This window comes from Scyliorhinus canicula, chromosome 18, assembly GCF_902713615.1.
Source record: "Scyliorhinus canicula chromosome 18, sScyCan1.1, whole genome shotgun sequence".
NCBI lineage: Eukaryota > Metazoa > Chordata > Chondrichthyes > Carcharhiniformes > Scyliorhinidae > Scyliorhinus > Scyliorhinus canicula.
Window position 1 is genome coordinate 23562222 of NC_052163.1, and position 17281 is coordinate 23579502.

General features: G+C 50.5%; 1 protein-coding gene across 3 annotated transcripts in view; it reads left to right on the top strand.

Annotated features, from left to right (window-relative positions):
- The window catches only part of ccdc40 (coiled-coil domain containing 40), a 123083-nt gene that overhangs the window by 28633 nt on the left and 77169 nt on the right, over positions 1 to 17281 (top strand). For all 3 annotated transcript variants that reach the window (XM_038777198.1, XM_038777200.1, XM_038777199.1), the window contains one exon: positions 334 to 429. In XM_038777198.1, the coding sequence (XP_038633126.1) occupies positions 334 to 429 (96 nt within the window). The remainder of the gene's footprint in view (positions 1 to 333; positions 430 to 17281) is intronic.

The following is a 17281-nucleotide window of genomic DNA, read 5'->3' on the forward strand; positions in this document are numbered from 1 at the left end:
AATTTAGCATGGCCAATCCACTTAACTTGCAGATCTTTGGGTTGTGGGGGTAAAACCTAACCAGACACAGGGAGAATGTGCAAACTCCACACGGACAGTGACCCGGGATCTTAAGGATCCTCTCCTTAGTGCTGTTGGCAGCAGTGCTAACCACTGCGCCAGTGTGCCCCCCCCCCCGCACCCCAACCAACAAACTTTATGCTTGCCTACAGCAAATGTTGCTCCTGTTCCTGACATTTATCTGGTCAGTGCGAGGGGTCACAGTATAAAGATTTACTTTTTCGGACAGCTCCAGTTAATTCTGACTATTGTTTTCCACTTCATGTAAATTAGGGAGAAGCTGATGTTGTGCAAGGAGATCTGTCACCCACTTCAGAACCTCTATCGTCACCATATGAAGATATTCTCGAAGATTCAGAAAGAAATATGGTAAATCTTGGCTCATCGTGTGATACATTGGGGAAAATCGATGATAATCCGTAGAAGTTGCTTTGTGTGGCATCTGCCACTTGGTTTCAGGGTTTGGGGTATCTGTCCACAGGTTGCCTATTGGTTTACATGGACTGTGTACTTAATTACAATGTTAAAATAGAAAATAGATTTTGTAACTTGTGTTATTTTTACAAATCTGTATATATCTGTAAACATAGAACAGTACAGCACAGTACAGTGTGATGAAGGAGTAGTGTAAAACATTTAATATTGTCTTGTTTAATAAAGGTTTTATTACTTTGTTAAAAGTTCATCAGCTGACTCCTATGACCCTGTTCAGTAGCTGCCTTCTACCTATCTAAACAAAAAATAGAAGTTAAGATCTATCAAGCCAGATTCTACCCTGGAATCTGGAGGTGGTGAGGTGCGCCAGGACCTGGCCCCATGAGGGGGCGAAGATCTCTTTTTGTTCCCCCAGTACTTCTCAGCAGTGACACAGCTGAAGTGTCGAGGCTTCAATAAAGTTGGAAAACAGCTCAAAGCAGCTGGAATGTATTACACCCTGCTTTATCCTATGACCCTGAGAATGGTATTCAACAACTCTGTAATCGATAATCCGATGAATGCCTTGGCCTCCATCGAAGGCGAGGACTTGGACTGACAATCTGCAGCTCATTGAAATTTAAAATTTGGACTTTCTTCGTATCATATTATTTTATGTCTGATTTTTTATTGTCATATATCCTGTTTATTGGGAGATGATGGGATAAACCAGGAAACTTCAGCCAGTCAGTCTAACTTCGGGTGAGGAAACTATTGGAAGCAATTCTGAGAGACAGAATTAATCAGCATTTGGAGAGGCAGGAATTAATCAAGAACAGTCAGCTTTTGTTAAGGGGAGGTCATGTCTGACTAACCTGATTGAATTGTGGATGATACGAAAATTGGCGGGGTGGTATATAGTGAGGAAGATAGCCTTTGATTAGACAGGCTGGTCAAATGGGCTGATCAATGGCAAATTGATTTCAATCCGGATAAGTGTGAGGTGATGTATTTGGGCAGGACAAACAAGGCAAGGGAATGCATGATAAATGGCAGGTCACTGGGAAGCCCCGAGGATCAGAGGGATTGTAGTGTGCATGTACCCCGTCCCTGATGTGCACTTGCGATCCCAGGGCATACAAGGCTATGGGCCAAGTATTTTGGATTTAGTATTGTGTAATGAGATGTGATTAATGAATGATCTTGTAGTAAAGGATCCTCGAGGGAAGAGTAATCATTGCATGCTTGAATTTTGAATTTAGCTTGAAGGCAATAAATATGAGTCCCACACTAGTGGTCTGGTGTTAAACCAAAGTAATTACAAAGACATGAGAGCAGATTTGGCACTAATGGACTGGCAGAAAGACTAAAAGGTGGCAGACATTTAAGGAGATATTCATTACTCCAAATTTAAATATATTTTTGAGAGAATGAAAGGTTGTAAGGGGGGGGGAAATGCATCTGTGGCTACGCAAGGAGGTTAAAGATAACATAAAGGCAAAAAACTTTTTTATTTTTAGAAAATATTTTGTGAAAGCAATTGTAATTTTAACACTTTTAAACAGAAAGATCCCCCCCCCAACACACACAAAAAACCGAACCCTAACTATCACGGTCCACGTAACCACTCTATCTTCCATTCATTGGTTTTCCTACCCTTATTCATCACTTCCATGGCTCCCCCCACCGCACTCTATTCCCCCCACACACCCCCCCCTTGCTGACAGACTAATTTTCCTTGAAGAAGTCGATGAACAGCTGCCACCTCCGAGCGAACCCTTGTACAAAACCCTTTGAGGCAAATTTGATTTTCTCCAACCTGAGAAACCCCACCATGTCGCAAACCCAAACCCCAACTTCGGGGGCTCCGAGTCTCTCCATCCCAGCAGAATCCGTCTCCGGGCCACCAAGTAAGCAAAAGGCAGGACGTCGGCCTCTCTCTTTTCCTGGGCTCCCGGATCTTGCCACCTCTGGACTCGGAGTCATCCTCCTTTCTAGGACCTCGGATGTGATTCTCCGCCCCCCCACGCCGGGTGGGAGAATAGCGGGAGGGCCTCCCGACATTTTTCACGCCCTCCCGCTTTCTCTCCCCCCCCCCCCAACACGGCAGAAAACACACCTGCTTGCTGCCATCGTGAAACGGCGCCAGATGCCCGTTTGGGGCATCTGGGGGCCCGATTGGCATGGCAGTACCACGGCCGTGCCAAGGGGGGCATAGGCACGCACTCTTTTCCCTCCGCCGCACCGCAAGATCAAGCCGCCACGTCTTGCGGGGCGGCTGAGGGAAAAGATGCTAACTGCGCATGCGTGGGTTGGCGTTGTCCAACCTGCGCATGACATCGGCCGCATCAGCCGGCGTGATGCTTGACGTGCGGCTTTGACGACCATCGTCAAGGCCGCGCCGCCGTGACGCACGGGGCTGCGCTCCTAGCCCCGCCCGGGGGGGGGGGGGGGGAATCAGCCCCAGAAGTGGGCGTGAAAGTTGCCGTGTGTCACGGCCTGTCCCATGGCAGCCTTTACGATTCTCCGCATTTGCGGAGAATCTCGCACCTCAGACATGACATCAGCCAATCCCTGCCAAAAGCCCCTCAGCCTCAGACATGCCCGATGTGTACATGATTCGCAGGACCTCCCCCAAGGCGTCCACACCTGTCCTCACCTTCCTCAAAAAACCTGCTCATATGGGCCACAGTCATACGAGCCTTGTGGACCATCTTGAATTGGATCAGGCTGAGCCTGACACACGACGAGGGCGCGTTCACTCTCCGCAGGGTCTCCTCCCATAACCCACCTTCCAACTCTTTTTCCCACTTCCTCTTCACCTCCCCTATTGGAACACCTTCCCACTCCATCAGCTCCTTAGATATTTCCGAGGCCTTCCCCTCCCCAACTCCTCTTTTTGACATCACCTTATCCTGTAACCCCCTTAGTGGGAGGCGCGGGAAGCTCGGCACTTTCCCCCGAACAAAGTCCTGCAGTTGCAAATACCGCAACCCATTTCCACCTGGCAACTCAAACTCGTCCTCTAGCTCCTCCAAACTCGGAAAGCCCTCATCCATAAAAAGATCTCCAAATCTCTCAATCCCTGTGATGCACCATCAATTGAACGCGAGACGAGTTGCTGTACAAAAGTATGATGTTAGCCCTGCGGTCGATTACAGTATATGGACGACCGCCGGGAGTACTGGGTATTTATACCCTGCCCTGGAGGCGGGGTTAACTCAACCTCTCGACCAATCGGGGAGCCGTCACATGACTGGTCTCAACCAAGCGGTCGAGAGGCACATGATCGATCAGGGCCAATGGTAAGCCGGTGTTCTGCACCAATGGCGGGCAGCTATGCTAATCATACCTCCACATTTACCCCTTGCGGAGAAAGAAGCTGGGGGGGGGGGTTCAGTAAACTGGTGGTATGAGTAGTAGTGAGAGAAGGAAAAAAAAATGTATCCTTGGCTTCCCACTAGCCCAGACATTTAACAACAGTACATACTGCCCATACAAGGTCCATGGTGGCGTTGAAAGTTAAATGGACTCGATCAGCCTTTTTGTTGCCCGCGATGACCTGGCAGACCGCCGCAGTGGAGTTGGTGATGTTGGTTCAGCCGATGGTGGTGGTTCCGCTGATGTCCAGGACTCCGGGAGCGATGGTCCTTGAACTGTCTCCGTAACCCGGGCTGGTGGTGGAGATGCCATGGATGGGGGTGGGGTGGCCTGGGTGGGGCACTTAATGAAATGAAATGAATGAAACCGCTTATTGTCATGAGTAGGCTTCAATGAAGTTACTGTGAAAAGCCCCTAGTCGCCACATTCCAGCGCCTGTCCGAGGAGGCTGGTACTGGGGGATAAAGAACGGGGGGGGGGGGGGGGGGGGGGGGGGGGGGGTGCACGGCGGCGGGTGCCAGGTCCCGGAGGGAGACCGTGTCCTGCCGACCGTCGGGGTACTCCACGTACGCATACTGCGGGTTAGCGTGGAGTAACTGGACTTGTTCCACCAACGGGTCGGACTTGTGCACCCGCACGTGCTTCCGGAGCAAGATGGGTCCGGGGGCGGCCAGCCACGTCGGGAGAGGGGATCCGGAGGACGACTTCCTGGGGAAAACAAGAAGACGTTCATGAGGTGTCTGATTTGTTGCGGTACAGAGGAGTGAGCGGATAGAATGTAGGGCATTGGGATAACCTCTTGCCATCGCGAAATAGGGAGATCTCTGGACCGGAGGGCCAGTAGTATGGTCTTCCAGATGGTACCATTCTCCCGCTCGGCCTGTCCGTTACCCCGAGGGTTATAGCTGGTCGTCCTGCTAGAGGCAATGCCCCTGTTGAGCAGGAATTGACGCAGCTCGTCGCTCATAAATGAGGACCCCCGATCGTTATGTATGTACGAGGGGTAGCCGAACAGGGAGAAGATGGAGAGGAGGGCCTTAATGACGGTCGATGTGGTCAAGTAGGTGCAGGGAATGGCGAAGGGGAAGCGGGAGTATTCATCGATTACCGTCAGGAAGTAAATGTTGCAGTTGCTAGAGGGAAGGGGCCCCTTGAAGTCAATGCTGAGACGTTCGAAGGGGCGGGATGCTTTGATCAGATGCGCGCGCTCGGGGCGGTACAAGTGCGGTTTGCACTCTGTGCAGATGTGGCAGTCACTGGTTACTGTCCTGACTTCCTCGATGGAGAAGGGCAGGTTGCGGGCCTTTATGAAATGGTAGAAACGGGTCACCCCTGGATGGCAGAGGTGCGCGTGGAGGGAGCGGAGGCGGTCTATCTGCGCGCTGGCGCAGGTACCGCGAGACAGGGCATCAGGAGGTTCATTGAGCTTCCCAGGACGATACAAGATATCGTAGTTGTACGTGGACAACTCGATCCGCCACCGTAAGATCTTGTCGTTCTTAATCTTGCCCCTCAGTGCATTAACGAACATGAAGGCCACTAACTGTTGGTCTGTGAGAAGGGTAAACTTCCTGCCGGCCAAATAGTGTCTCCAATGTCGCACAGCTTCGACTATGGCCTGGGCTTCCTTTTCCACTGAGGAGTGGCGGAGTTCGGAAGCCTGGAGGGTTCTGGAGAAGAAGGCCACGGGTCTGCCCGCTTGGTTCAGGGTGGCCGCCAGAGCTACTTCTGATGCGTCGCTCTCGATCTGGAAGGGGAGGGACTCGTCGATGGCGCACATCGTGGCCTTTGTGATGTCCGCTTTGATGCGGCTAAAGGCCTGGCAGGCCTCTGACGACGGCGGGAAGGTCGTGGACTGAATGAGGGGACGGGCCTTGTCGGCGTAATTGGGAACCCATTGGGCGTAGTAAGCGAAGAAACCCAGGCAGCGTTTGAGGGATTTGAGGGTATTGGGGAGAGGGAGTTCCATCAGGGGGCGCATGCGTTCAGGGTCGGGGCCTATCACTCCGTTACGCACTACGTAGCCGAGGATGGCTAGACGGTCGGTGCTAAACACGCACTTATCCTTATTGTAAGTTAGGTTAAGGAGTTTTGCGGTTTGGAGGAATTTTCGGAGGTTGGTGTCATGGTCCTGCTGGTCATGGCCGCAGATGGTGACATTATCGAGATACGGGAAAGTAGCCTGCAATCCGTACTTGTCGACCATTCGGTCCATCTCCCGTTGGAACACCGAGACCCCATTTGTGACACCGAATGGAACCCTGAGGAAGTGGTAGAGGCGCCCATCTGCCTCGAACGCGGTGTACTTGCGGTCACTCGCGCGGATGGGGAGCTGGTGATAGGCGGACTTGAGGTCCACAGTGGAGAAGACTTTGTATTTCGCGATATCGTTTACCATGGCGGAAATACGGGGGAGAGGATACGCGTCCAGTTGCGTAAACGGGTTGATGGTCTGGCTGTAGTCGATGACCATCCGGTTTTTCTCCCCAGTCCGGACCACCAGCACTTGGGCTCGCCAGGGACTGTTGCTGCCCTCGATGACCCCTTCCTTCAGCAACCTCTGGACCTCGGACCTGATGAAGGTCCGGTCCTGGACGATGTACCGTCTGCTCCGGGTTGCGACGGGTTTGCAATCGGGGGTGAGATTAGCAAACAAGGAGGGGGGTCCTCTTTGAGTGACGCGAGGCTGCAGACAGTGAGGGGGCGTATAGGGCCGCCAAATTGGAAGGTCAAGCTCTGCAGGTTGCACTGGAAGTCCAATCCTAGGAGTGCCGGTGCGCAAAGGTCGGGGAGGACAAGGAGTTTATAATTTTTAAAAACCTTCCCTTGGACCGTGAGGTCCGCGATGCAGCACCCGGTGATGCGGACGGAGTGCAAACCTGAGGCTAACCCGATTTTATGTTTTACAGGGTGGACAGGGAGCGCGCAGCGTCTTACCGTGTCAGGGTGTATGAAGCTTTCCGTGCTCCCGGAGTCCAGCAGGCAGCTCGTCTCGTGGCCGTTGAGGTGGATTAGCGTTGTCGTTTTGGCGAGTGTGCGTGGACGTGACTGGTCGAGCTGAATGGCCGCGTGCCATGGAGAAGATCCATCGTCGTCGTCGGCCGAGTAGGTGCTGGCAGGACCTTGTGTGCCAGTCCAAGATGGCGGCGCCCAGGGCTCAAACGTGGTGTCCGGGGCCCAAGATGGCGGCGCCCGCGGGACCCTCGTGGTTGCTGGGGGCGGGGTTAGCGGTGCCGGCGGGCCGATCGGAGCGGCTGAGAGCGGGAGCAGAGAGGCGCGCGGGGGGGGTGGGGTGGGGGGGGGGGGGGGGGTTGGGGGGGGGGGGGTTGGGGGTGTGTGGAGATTGGCGCATGCGCGGGAAGGGCCCGGAACGGCCTGGAGGGGGGGGATCCCCAGTTGCTGCGTTGCACAGCAGCGACCGATTTGGCCTGACAGACCGACTAAAAATGGCCCTTCTCCCTGCAGCTCTTACAAAGGGCGGAGCGGGCCGGGCAGCGCGGGCGAGGGTGTTTGGCGAACCCACAAAAGTGGCAGCGGGGCCCCGCGGACTTTTGGGGGCGTCCCGCGGCGCAGGCCTGAGGGGGGGTCGGGAGCGGCGGATGGCTGTGGGGAAGCGTGCCAGGAGGCCCAGGGCGCTGCAGCGCGGCTGGGGACATAGGCACGGGCGTTTCAGTCGGCGACCTCCAGGGAGGTGGAGAGAGTCCGTGCCTCAGTTAGACTGAGGTCGTCTTTTTTCAGCATCCGCTGGCGGATAGTATCAGACTGCATCCCAGCCACGTAAGCATCTCTAATCAAAAGTTCCATGTGCTCAGTGGCTGAAACTTGGAGGCAGGTGTAATTCCTCCCCAGGACAGCGAGGGCCTGGTAAAAATCGTCTAATGACTCACCAGGGAGCTGTTGTCTGGTAGCCAGCAGATGTCGGGCGAACACTTGGTTTACAACAAATTGTCCTTTCAGCTTATCCATGGCAGCTTCGTAATCTTTTTCTTCCCCTATCATCGCGTAGGCCGCCATGTCCACGCTGGAATGGAGAATATGAAGCTTCTGTGCCATGGTGGGGGGGCTGCTTGCGGATGCCAGGTAACCATCGAAACATGCCAGCCAATGTTTGAAGATTTCCGATGCGTTCTGAGTTTGCCGGCTGATGCGGAGGCATTCGGGCTTGATCCGGAGCTCCATCTTCAAAATTCTAGCTGATTAAATTGATGTACCATCAACTGAACGCGAGACGAGTTGCTGTACAAAAGTATGGCTTTAATCAGCTAGATGTTAGCCCTGCGGTCGATTACACTCTATGGACGACCGCTGGGAGTACTGGGTATTTATACCCTGCCCTGGAGGCGGGGTTAACTCAGCCTCTCGACCAATCGGGGAGCCGTCACATGACTGGTCTCAACCAATCGGTCGAGAGGCACATGATTGACCAGGGCCAATGGTAAGCCGGTGTTCTGCACCAATGGCAGGCAGCTATGTTAATCATACCACCACACACTGCCCGCTGCCACCTCCTAAAGCCCCGTCCAGCACCCGCCGGAGCGAACCGGTGGTTGTCACAGATCAGTGACCACACTGACGCCCCCTCCAACCCCATATGTGCCTCCATTGTCCCCACAGCCTCAGGGCCGCCACTACCATCAGGCTTGTGGAGTAGCAAGCCGGCGAGAACTGCAGAGTTGCCGCCAACAAAGCCCTCAGGCTGGTGCCCTTGCAAGATGCTGCCTCTACCCGCTCCCACGCCGACCACTACCCCACTTTCTAACCATCGATATGTTAGCCGCCCAGTGATAATTGATAAAGTTTGGAAGAGCCAGCCTCGACTGCCCCGGGGGGCCCCCGCCAATGACAGCCGGAGCATGTCCCACCTTCAGAAGTCCCCTTTCATCTGCTCTACCCAAATTCAATTTGTGAAGCTGACCCCAGTCCTGTGCCACTTGAATACCCAGGTACCTAAAGCTTCCTCCCATCACCTTGAACGGCATCTCCCCCAATCTCTCTCCTGCCCTCTTGCCTGGACCGCAATACCCTCACTTTTGCCCATATTGAATTTATAACCTGAGAACCGTCCAAATTCCTCCTATATCCCCATAATCCCTGCAATACACCCCCAACTGGTCCATTACATAAAGCACTAGATCGTCCGCATAGAGCGAGACCCTGTGTTCCACCCCCGCCTTGCACTATCCCCCGCCAAACGTTCAATGTTCGCAGCACCATTGCCAAAGGCTCAATAGCCAGGGCAAACAGTAGTGGGGAAGAGTCCCCCGACACAGGCTAAAATATTCCAACTGTACTCGATTCGTCCTTACATTTGCCACCGATGCCTGACAAAGCAACCGGACCCAATCCATAAATCCCTGCCTGAACCCAAACCTTCCCAGGACCTCCCACAAATATTTCCACTCCACCCGGTCAAAGGCCTTCTCTACATCCATGGCCACCACCACCTCGACCGTGCGCCCCTCCGCAGGCATCATTATTACATTTAGGAGCCGCCTGATATTGGCCGCCAGGTGTCGCCTCTTAACAAATCCCGTCTGGTCCTCCCCTATCACTCCCGGGACACAGTCCACTATCCGTGTGGCCAGGATCTTTGCCAACAATTTAGCATCCACATTTAGCAAAGAGATTGGTCTGTATGACCCACAGCTTTCGGATATTTATCTTGTTTCAAGATAAGAGAAATCGAGGGGTTATTGGGATAGGGTGGAAGTGAGGGCTGAAGTGGGTCGGTGCAGACTCGATGGGCCGAATGGCCTCCTTCTGCACTGTATGTTCTCCGTTCTATGATGCCTGTGATAACGTCGGGGGGAGCACTCCCAACTCCTTTGACTCATTGAAAGTCTTTGCTAAAAGCAGCCCCAGCAACCCGGAAACCTCTTATAAAACTCCACCGGGCATCCGACCGATCCCGGGGCTTTGCTCGATTGCATTGCTCCTAACCCCTCTATTACCTCCCTGAGCCTGAATGGGGCACCCACATCCTCCACCAACTCCTCATCTACCCTCGGGAACTTCAGCACCCCCAAAGATTATCTCATCCTCTTCTCCCCGGATGGGGGTTCCGATTTGTGCAACTTACCGTAAAACTCTCAAAACACATCATTCACCCCCCTGCCGGGTCCAGAACCACCTTCCCCCCCCTGTGTAACTCACTTTCCCTATCTCTCTCGCCACCTCCTGCTTCCTCAACTGATGCGCCAGCATCCTACTAGCTTTCTCCCAATATTCATAGATTGCCCCCCCCCTTATCCTCCTCAGCTGTCCCACCGCCTTACCTGTGGGCAGGAGCCCAAATTCTAGCTGCAGCCTCTGAGGTTCTTTCAAAAGCCCATCTTCCGGAGTCTCCGCATATCTCCTGTCCATCTGTAGGATTTCTCCCACCAGTCTGTCAAACTCCACCCACTCCGTCTTCTCCTAATGGGCCCGAAATGAATAAAATCTCCCCTGATAACCGCCTTCAATGCCTCCCAGACTATCCCCGCCGACACCTCACCAGTATCATTGATCCTTATGTATCCCCGAGTGGCCTTCCTCAGCTCACGCACTTCCTGCTCTGCTAATAGCCCCACATCCAACCTCCATTACGAGTGCTGAGCTTTTCCTTTACTCATTAGCAGGTCCAACCAGTGCGGGGCATGGTCTGACACCACTATTGCTGAATGTTCAGCATCTACCACTTCTGCCAGCAGCGTTATGTCCATCAGAAAGAAGTCAATCTGGGTATACACCTTATGCACATGGGAGTAGAAAGAAAATTCCTTCCCCCTCGACCTCCCGAATCGCCACAGATCGAACCACCCCAAGTGCTCCATGAACCCACGGAGCTCCTTCGCCATAACTGATACCTTCCCAGACCTAGAACTCAGCCCAGCCTTGGATTGAGAACAGTATTAAAATCCCCTCACATAATCAGTCGATGCGAATCGAGGTCCAGAATCTTCCCCAGCACCCGTCTCATAAATTCCAGGTTGTCCCAGTTCGGGACATACATATTCACCAACACCACAGCCCCCCCCGGGTCCGCCTCTATATTCCCCACCTCGAACGCCCAACTCATCTCTTCCTTAGCCTAATCTGGTCCCCCACCTTTAAATGCATTTCCTGCAGCATGGCCACATCCGCCTTCAGTTGCCTCAAGTGCGTGTACACACAAGCCCTTTTGACTGGCCCATTCAGTCCCGAATGTTCCAAATGACCAGTCTGGTCAGGGTCTGCTGATCAGCCATAACCTCTCCTAGGCCAGTCTTCAGCCCATGGCCCGAACCTCCCCTGGCCCGCCCTCGGTTATCCACCGTCATCAACCCGCTTCCTCCTCCACTTTAAAAGTCCCTTCCCTGTAAGCAACACTGTTCCCCCCCCCCCCCCCCCCCCCGGCACACGATCCACCCGCTCCCCCTTCAACCCCCCCCTCATTGATCTTCAGCGCTTGCGTGAACTAGCCCGCCCAACTAGCCTGGTAGCCCCTGCCCCTGGTGCCTAGCATCCTACCCCCCAAGGATTCAACTATTCAACTCCCTCCCGCCCCACTCGAACATTAGTGCAAGCAATCAAGAAAAAGGCAAGAAGTAAAAGCAAACAAACAATCCCTCCCAAGGCCTGAACACAGAGACCCACCCCCCATCCCTTAACAAAGAACGGTAAACAAGTCTGAAGTCAAAAATGAAACAGCGAAAAGGAACGAACACAAAGAAAAGTTTTTCACACTACAGCACAGTAACTCCACATCTCCTCCATCAAAGTCCTCCTTCTCCTGCTAGTCCATTTTCTGTCATAAAGTCCACTACCTCCTCCGCCCAGCCAAAGTATAACTCCTGGCTTCCATAGGTCACCCATAGGCGAGCAGGATACAGTAGCCCGAACCGTACGCCCTTTTTGTAGAGGGCGGACTTGACCTTGTTAAAGCTCGCCCTCCTCTTTGCCAGCTCTGCACCCAGGTCCTGGTACACATGGATCTCGCAGCAGTGCTTCTTTAGCGCCTGCTTTATCTGCACGTTTACTTTCAGCGACTGATGCACGACGACACCAAGGTCACACTGCTGAGTATCCACCTCTTTCAATTTACACCATTCAAATAATAATCTGCCTTCCTATTTTTTCTGCCAAAGTGGATAACCTCATATTTATCCATATGCCCACTCACTCAGCCTGTCCAAATCCCACTAAAATATCTCTGCTTTGTCCTCACAATTCACCCTCCCACTCAACTTTGAATCATCTGCAAATCTGGAGATAATACATTTAGTTCCCTCGTTCAAATCATTAATATATAATGTGAACAGTTGGGGTCCTAGCATAAATCCCTGAGGTACACCACTAGTCACTGCCTGCCAATCCGAAAAAGACCCATTTATTCCAACTTTTTGCTTACTGTCTGCTAACCAACTTTCATCTGAAGACACTCCCCGCATTCCCACGTTTTAACTTTACAGTTTGGTAAGTATTTGCTGTGTGAGACCTTGTCAAAAGCCTTCTGAAAGTCTAAATAAACCGCATTCACCGATTCTCCCTCGTCAACTCTACTAGTTACATCTTCAAAGAATTATAGTAGATTTGTCGAGCATTATTTTCCATTCATAAATCCATGCTGACTTTGTCTGATTATGAAATCCTTGATAATGGACTCTAACAGCTTCCCTACTACTGATGTTAGGCTCGTTGATCTCTCGTTCCCTGTTTTCTCTCTACCTGCCTTTTTGAATAGCAGGATTATATTAGCTGCCCTCCAATCTTTAGGAACCATTCATGAGGCCAAAGAGTTTTGGAAAATGATCACCAATGGATCGACTATTTCTTATGGACCACTTTTGTAAGTACTCGAGGATGAAAATTATCAGGTCTTGTAGATTTATCTACTATCAATCCCATTAATTTCCCCAAAACCATTTCTTTACTAATACTAATATCCTTCAGCTCCTCACTAAAACTTGTGTTTCTCAGAACTTCCAGTATATTATTTGTGTCTTCCTTTGTGAAGACAGAAGCAAAGTACGAATTTAGTTCCTCAACCATTTCTTTGTCCCCCGTTGTAAATTCCCCTGTGTCTAACTGTAAGGGGCATACATTAGTTTTTATCAATCTTTTTCTCTTTACATACCGATAGAAACTTTTACAGTTTTTATGTTCCCCACTAGCTTACTTTCATATTGTATTTACCCCTTTTTAAAAAAAAAAAAATATTTGGGTATTTATAGTTTTTATAATAATAATGATAACAGCAACATAAACATGGCACATAAAACATTTCCATCCCTATCACATTCTTCGCACCCCCAACAATGAAACAATAGCCTAACCCCCCCCCCCCCCCCCCCCCCCCCTAGATTTCTGCCTCTGTCATTTTAATTTTCTCCGAGAAAGTCGACGAACGGCTGCCACCTCCGGACGAACCCTAACATTGACCCTCTTAGGGCAAACTTTATTTTCTCGAGACCGAGAAACTCAGGTCTCTAATTTTGGGGGCATCGAGTCCCTCCACATTAACAGAATCCATTTCCGGGCTACCAGGGAGGCAAAGGCCAAAATGTCAGCCTCTCTTGCTCCCTGGACTCCCGGCTTTTCCGACACTCCAAAGATCGCCACCGCTGGACTCAGCACCACCCGTGTTTTAAGTACCGTGGACATTGCCTTAGCAAAACCCTACCAAAACTCTCTAAGCTTCGGGCATGCCCAAAACATGTGGACATGATTTGCTGGACCACCCGCGCACCTTGCACACCTGTCCTCTACCCCAAAAAACTTGCTAATTCGGGCCACTGTCGTGTGTGCCCGTTGGATTACCTTAAATTGTATCAGGCTAAGCCTGGCACATGATGAGGAAGTGTTAACCCTGCTTAAGACATCCGTCCACGAGGGCAGCATGGTGGCCTAGTGGTTAGCACAACTGCCTCACGGCGCTGATGTCCCAGGTTCGATCCCGGCTCTGGGTCACTGTCCGTGTAGAGTTTGCACATTCTCCCCGTGTCTGCGTGGGTTTCGCCCCCACAACCCAAAAATGTGCAGAGTAGGTGGATTGGCCACGCTAAATTGCCCCTTAATTGGAAAAAATAATTGGGTAATCTAAATTTAAAAAAAAAAAGACATCCGTCCACAGACCTGCCTCTATCTCTGCCTCTATCTCTCCCTCTAGCTCATCTTCCCACTTGCCCTTTAGTTCCTCTATCTGAGTTTCCTCCGACTCCATAAGTTATTTGTAGATATGTGATACCTTCCCCTCTCCCACTACCCTGTCCTGTATCACCCGTGGTGGCAGGAGCGGAAAGGTCGGAACCTGCCTTCTCATAAAATGCCGTACCTGCAGATATCTAAACCTATTCTAAGCTGGCAGTTCAAATTTCTCCTCCAAGTCCTTCAAGCTAGGGAAGTTCCCGCCTATAAATAGATCTCCCATCCTCTCAATGCCCACTCTCTACCATCTCCGAAAACCAGTCTTCCCGGCACAAACAGATGGTTGTAAATCGGGACCCACACCGATGCTTCCTCCACTCTTATATGTTTCCTCCACTGTCCCCAGACTCTCAGGGCCACCACTACCACCGGGCTTGTGGAGTGCCGTTATCGTATTTACCCCTTCTTAATTAATTCCTTGGTCCGCCTTTGCTGAAGTTTAAACTGTTCCCAATCCTCAGGTCTCCTGCCTTTTCCTGCTAATTTGTATGCTTCTTCTTTCAATCTAATACTCTCTCTAATTTCCCTTATAAACCATGGTTTGGCCACACTTCCCTTTCTACTCTTGCGCCAAATACGAATAAACAATTTTTGGAGTTCATCTATTCGTTCCTTGAATGAATGCAATTGCCTGTCACTGTCCTTCCTTTCAGGAATGTATCCCATTCCATCATAGCCAACTCCTGACTCATACCATTATAGTTCCCTTTATTGAGGTTCATAAAACCATATGACATAGGATCAGAATTAGGTCAATCGGCCCATTGACTCTACTCCGCCATTCAATCATGGCTGATATTTTTCTCATCCACATTCTCCTGCCTTTTTCCCATAACCCCTGATCTCCTTATTAATCAAGAACCTATATAACTCTGTCTTAAAGACACTCCGTGATTTGGCCTCCACAGCCTTCTGCGGCAGAGTTCCACAGATTCATCACCCTCTGGCTGAAGAAATTCCTCCTCATCTGTGTTTTAAAGGATTGTCCCTTTAGTTGGAGATTGTGCCCTCTGGTTCTAGTTTTTCCTACTAATGGAAACATCCTCTTCACTTCCACTCTATCCAGGCCTCGCAGTATCCTGTAAGTTTCAATAAGATCCCCCCTCATCCTTCTAAACTCCAATGAGTACAGACACAGAGTCTTCAACCGTTCCTCATATGACAAGCTCTTCATTCCAGGGATCATTCTTGTGAACCTCCTCTGGTCTCCGAATCATGGACCTTGATAAAGAATTCACCATATTATGGTCACTCATCCCCAAGGGTTCTCTCACAACTAGATTGCCAACGAATCCTTTCTCATTGCACATCACCCAGTCCAAGATGACCTGTTCCCTTGTTGGTTCCTCAATGTATTTATCCAAAAAACCAACCAGTGTACACTCCTGAAATTCCTCTTCTATTGTACTATGACTAATTTGATTCACCCAATCTATGTGCAGGTTAAAGTCACTCATAATCACAGCTGTTCCTTTATCACATGCATTGCTGATTTCCTGTCTGATGCTATTTCCACATTATCACTGCAGTTTGGTGGTCGACATACCACCTCTACGAATGTTCTTTGCATCTTGGGTATTTCTTAACTTGACCCAGACAGATTCCACATCGTCTGTGCTAATATCTTTCCTCAATTTTGTATCAATATCTCCTTTAATCAACAATGCAACTCCACCACCTTTTCCTTTCTGGCGGCCCTTCCTAAAACCTGAATAGCCCTCAATGTTTAGTTCCCATTCTTGGTCACCCTAGAGCCATGTCTCTGTAATCCTAACTATATCATACTCCTTTACATCTATCTGGACAACTAATTTATCCTTTTTATTTTGAATGCTCCGCACATTCAGGTATAAAACCATAAGATTCCTCTTAACGTTACTTGACCCATCCCTACTATTTTTTGCAGTGTCATTATCTGATACAGGCCCTTGATTTCACTGCCTATCACTTTTCTTATTCTCCTTGCTGTCTTTTTCTCTTTTTTTCCCCCTGCTCTGAACCTTATATAGGTTCCCACCCCCCTGCCATATTAGTTTAAATCCTCCCCAACCTCTCTAGCAAGTACCCCAGGTCCCACCTCCCCTAGAATCCGCACCCAATACTCAAGGAATCTGAAACCCTCCACTTCACAACCTCTCTTCAGCCAAGTATTCATCCGATATATGCTGCTATTTATACTCTGACTAGTGTGTGGCACTGGTAGTAATCTTGAGATCACTACCTTTGATGTCCACCTTCTCAACTTTCTTCCTAACTACCTATATTCTGCTTTTGGGACCTCATCCCTTTCTACCTCTGTCGTTGGTACCGATGTGTACCATGACTACTGACTGTTCAGCCTCCCCCTCCAGAGTGTCCCTAAACAACTCCGAGACATATTTCACCCTAACACCAGGGAGACAGCATTATATTGGATTCTCGTTTCTGGCCATGGAAATGTCTATCTATTCCCCTTACAATTGAATATCCTATAACAATTGCATTCCCACACGTTTTACTCCTCTCCTCTGCAGCAAAACCAACCATGGTGCAATGAATTTGGCTGATGCTGCTTTCTCCTTGGAGGTCATTCCCCTCAACGGTATCCAAATGGTATATCTGCTTTGCAGGGCAATGGCCACAGGAGATTCCTAAACTGCCTGCCTAGCTACCTTGCTCTGCCTGGTGGTCACCTATTCCCTTCCTGCCTGTGGAGTCTGAGTCTGCGCTGTGACCATCCCTGTATAGGTGCTATCCACGACACTCCGTATCGCGGATGCTCCACAGTGTCCCCAGACGCCGCTCCAGCTCCGAAACCCAGGCTTCCAGATACAGTCGAGAAGACACTTCCTGCCCACATGCTACTTTATTGCATTCCAATTTTACTATTCAGGATATTTCTGGAACAATGCTGCAGCAGGGCAAGAACACTCTCTGAAGATTTAAAAGTTACAAAGCAAGGAGAAAAAGCACCTCTTCCCACTCTGCACCAAATTCCCGCTCTGTTTGAAATTCCTGAGTTTCAAACTCACTCTGGCACTGTCTCACTCAGGATGTGGTCTCTCTTGCGCGCGATGTGCTCCTGTGCAAAGCTCATTGTGAGTGCACTTTGAAGACCCTTTCATAAATAGTGCTGAACTGGGCTCAGATGCTGGCACACCAGTTAAACTTAAAAAGTATGACATTAACAGCCCTTACCTCCTAAGCAGACTTCAGAGATTGACAGATAACTGCCTCAGCTATCTGGGTGGGGCAGCTCCTTATTAATCTTTTAACTGGAGTA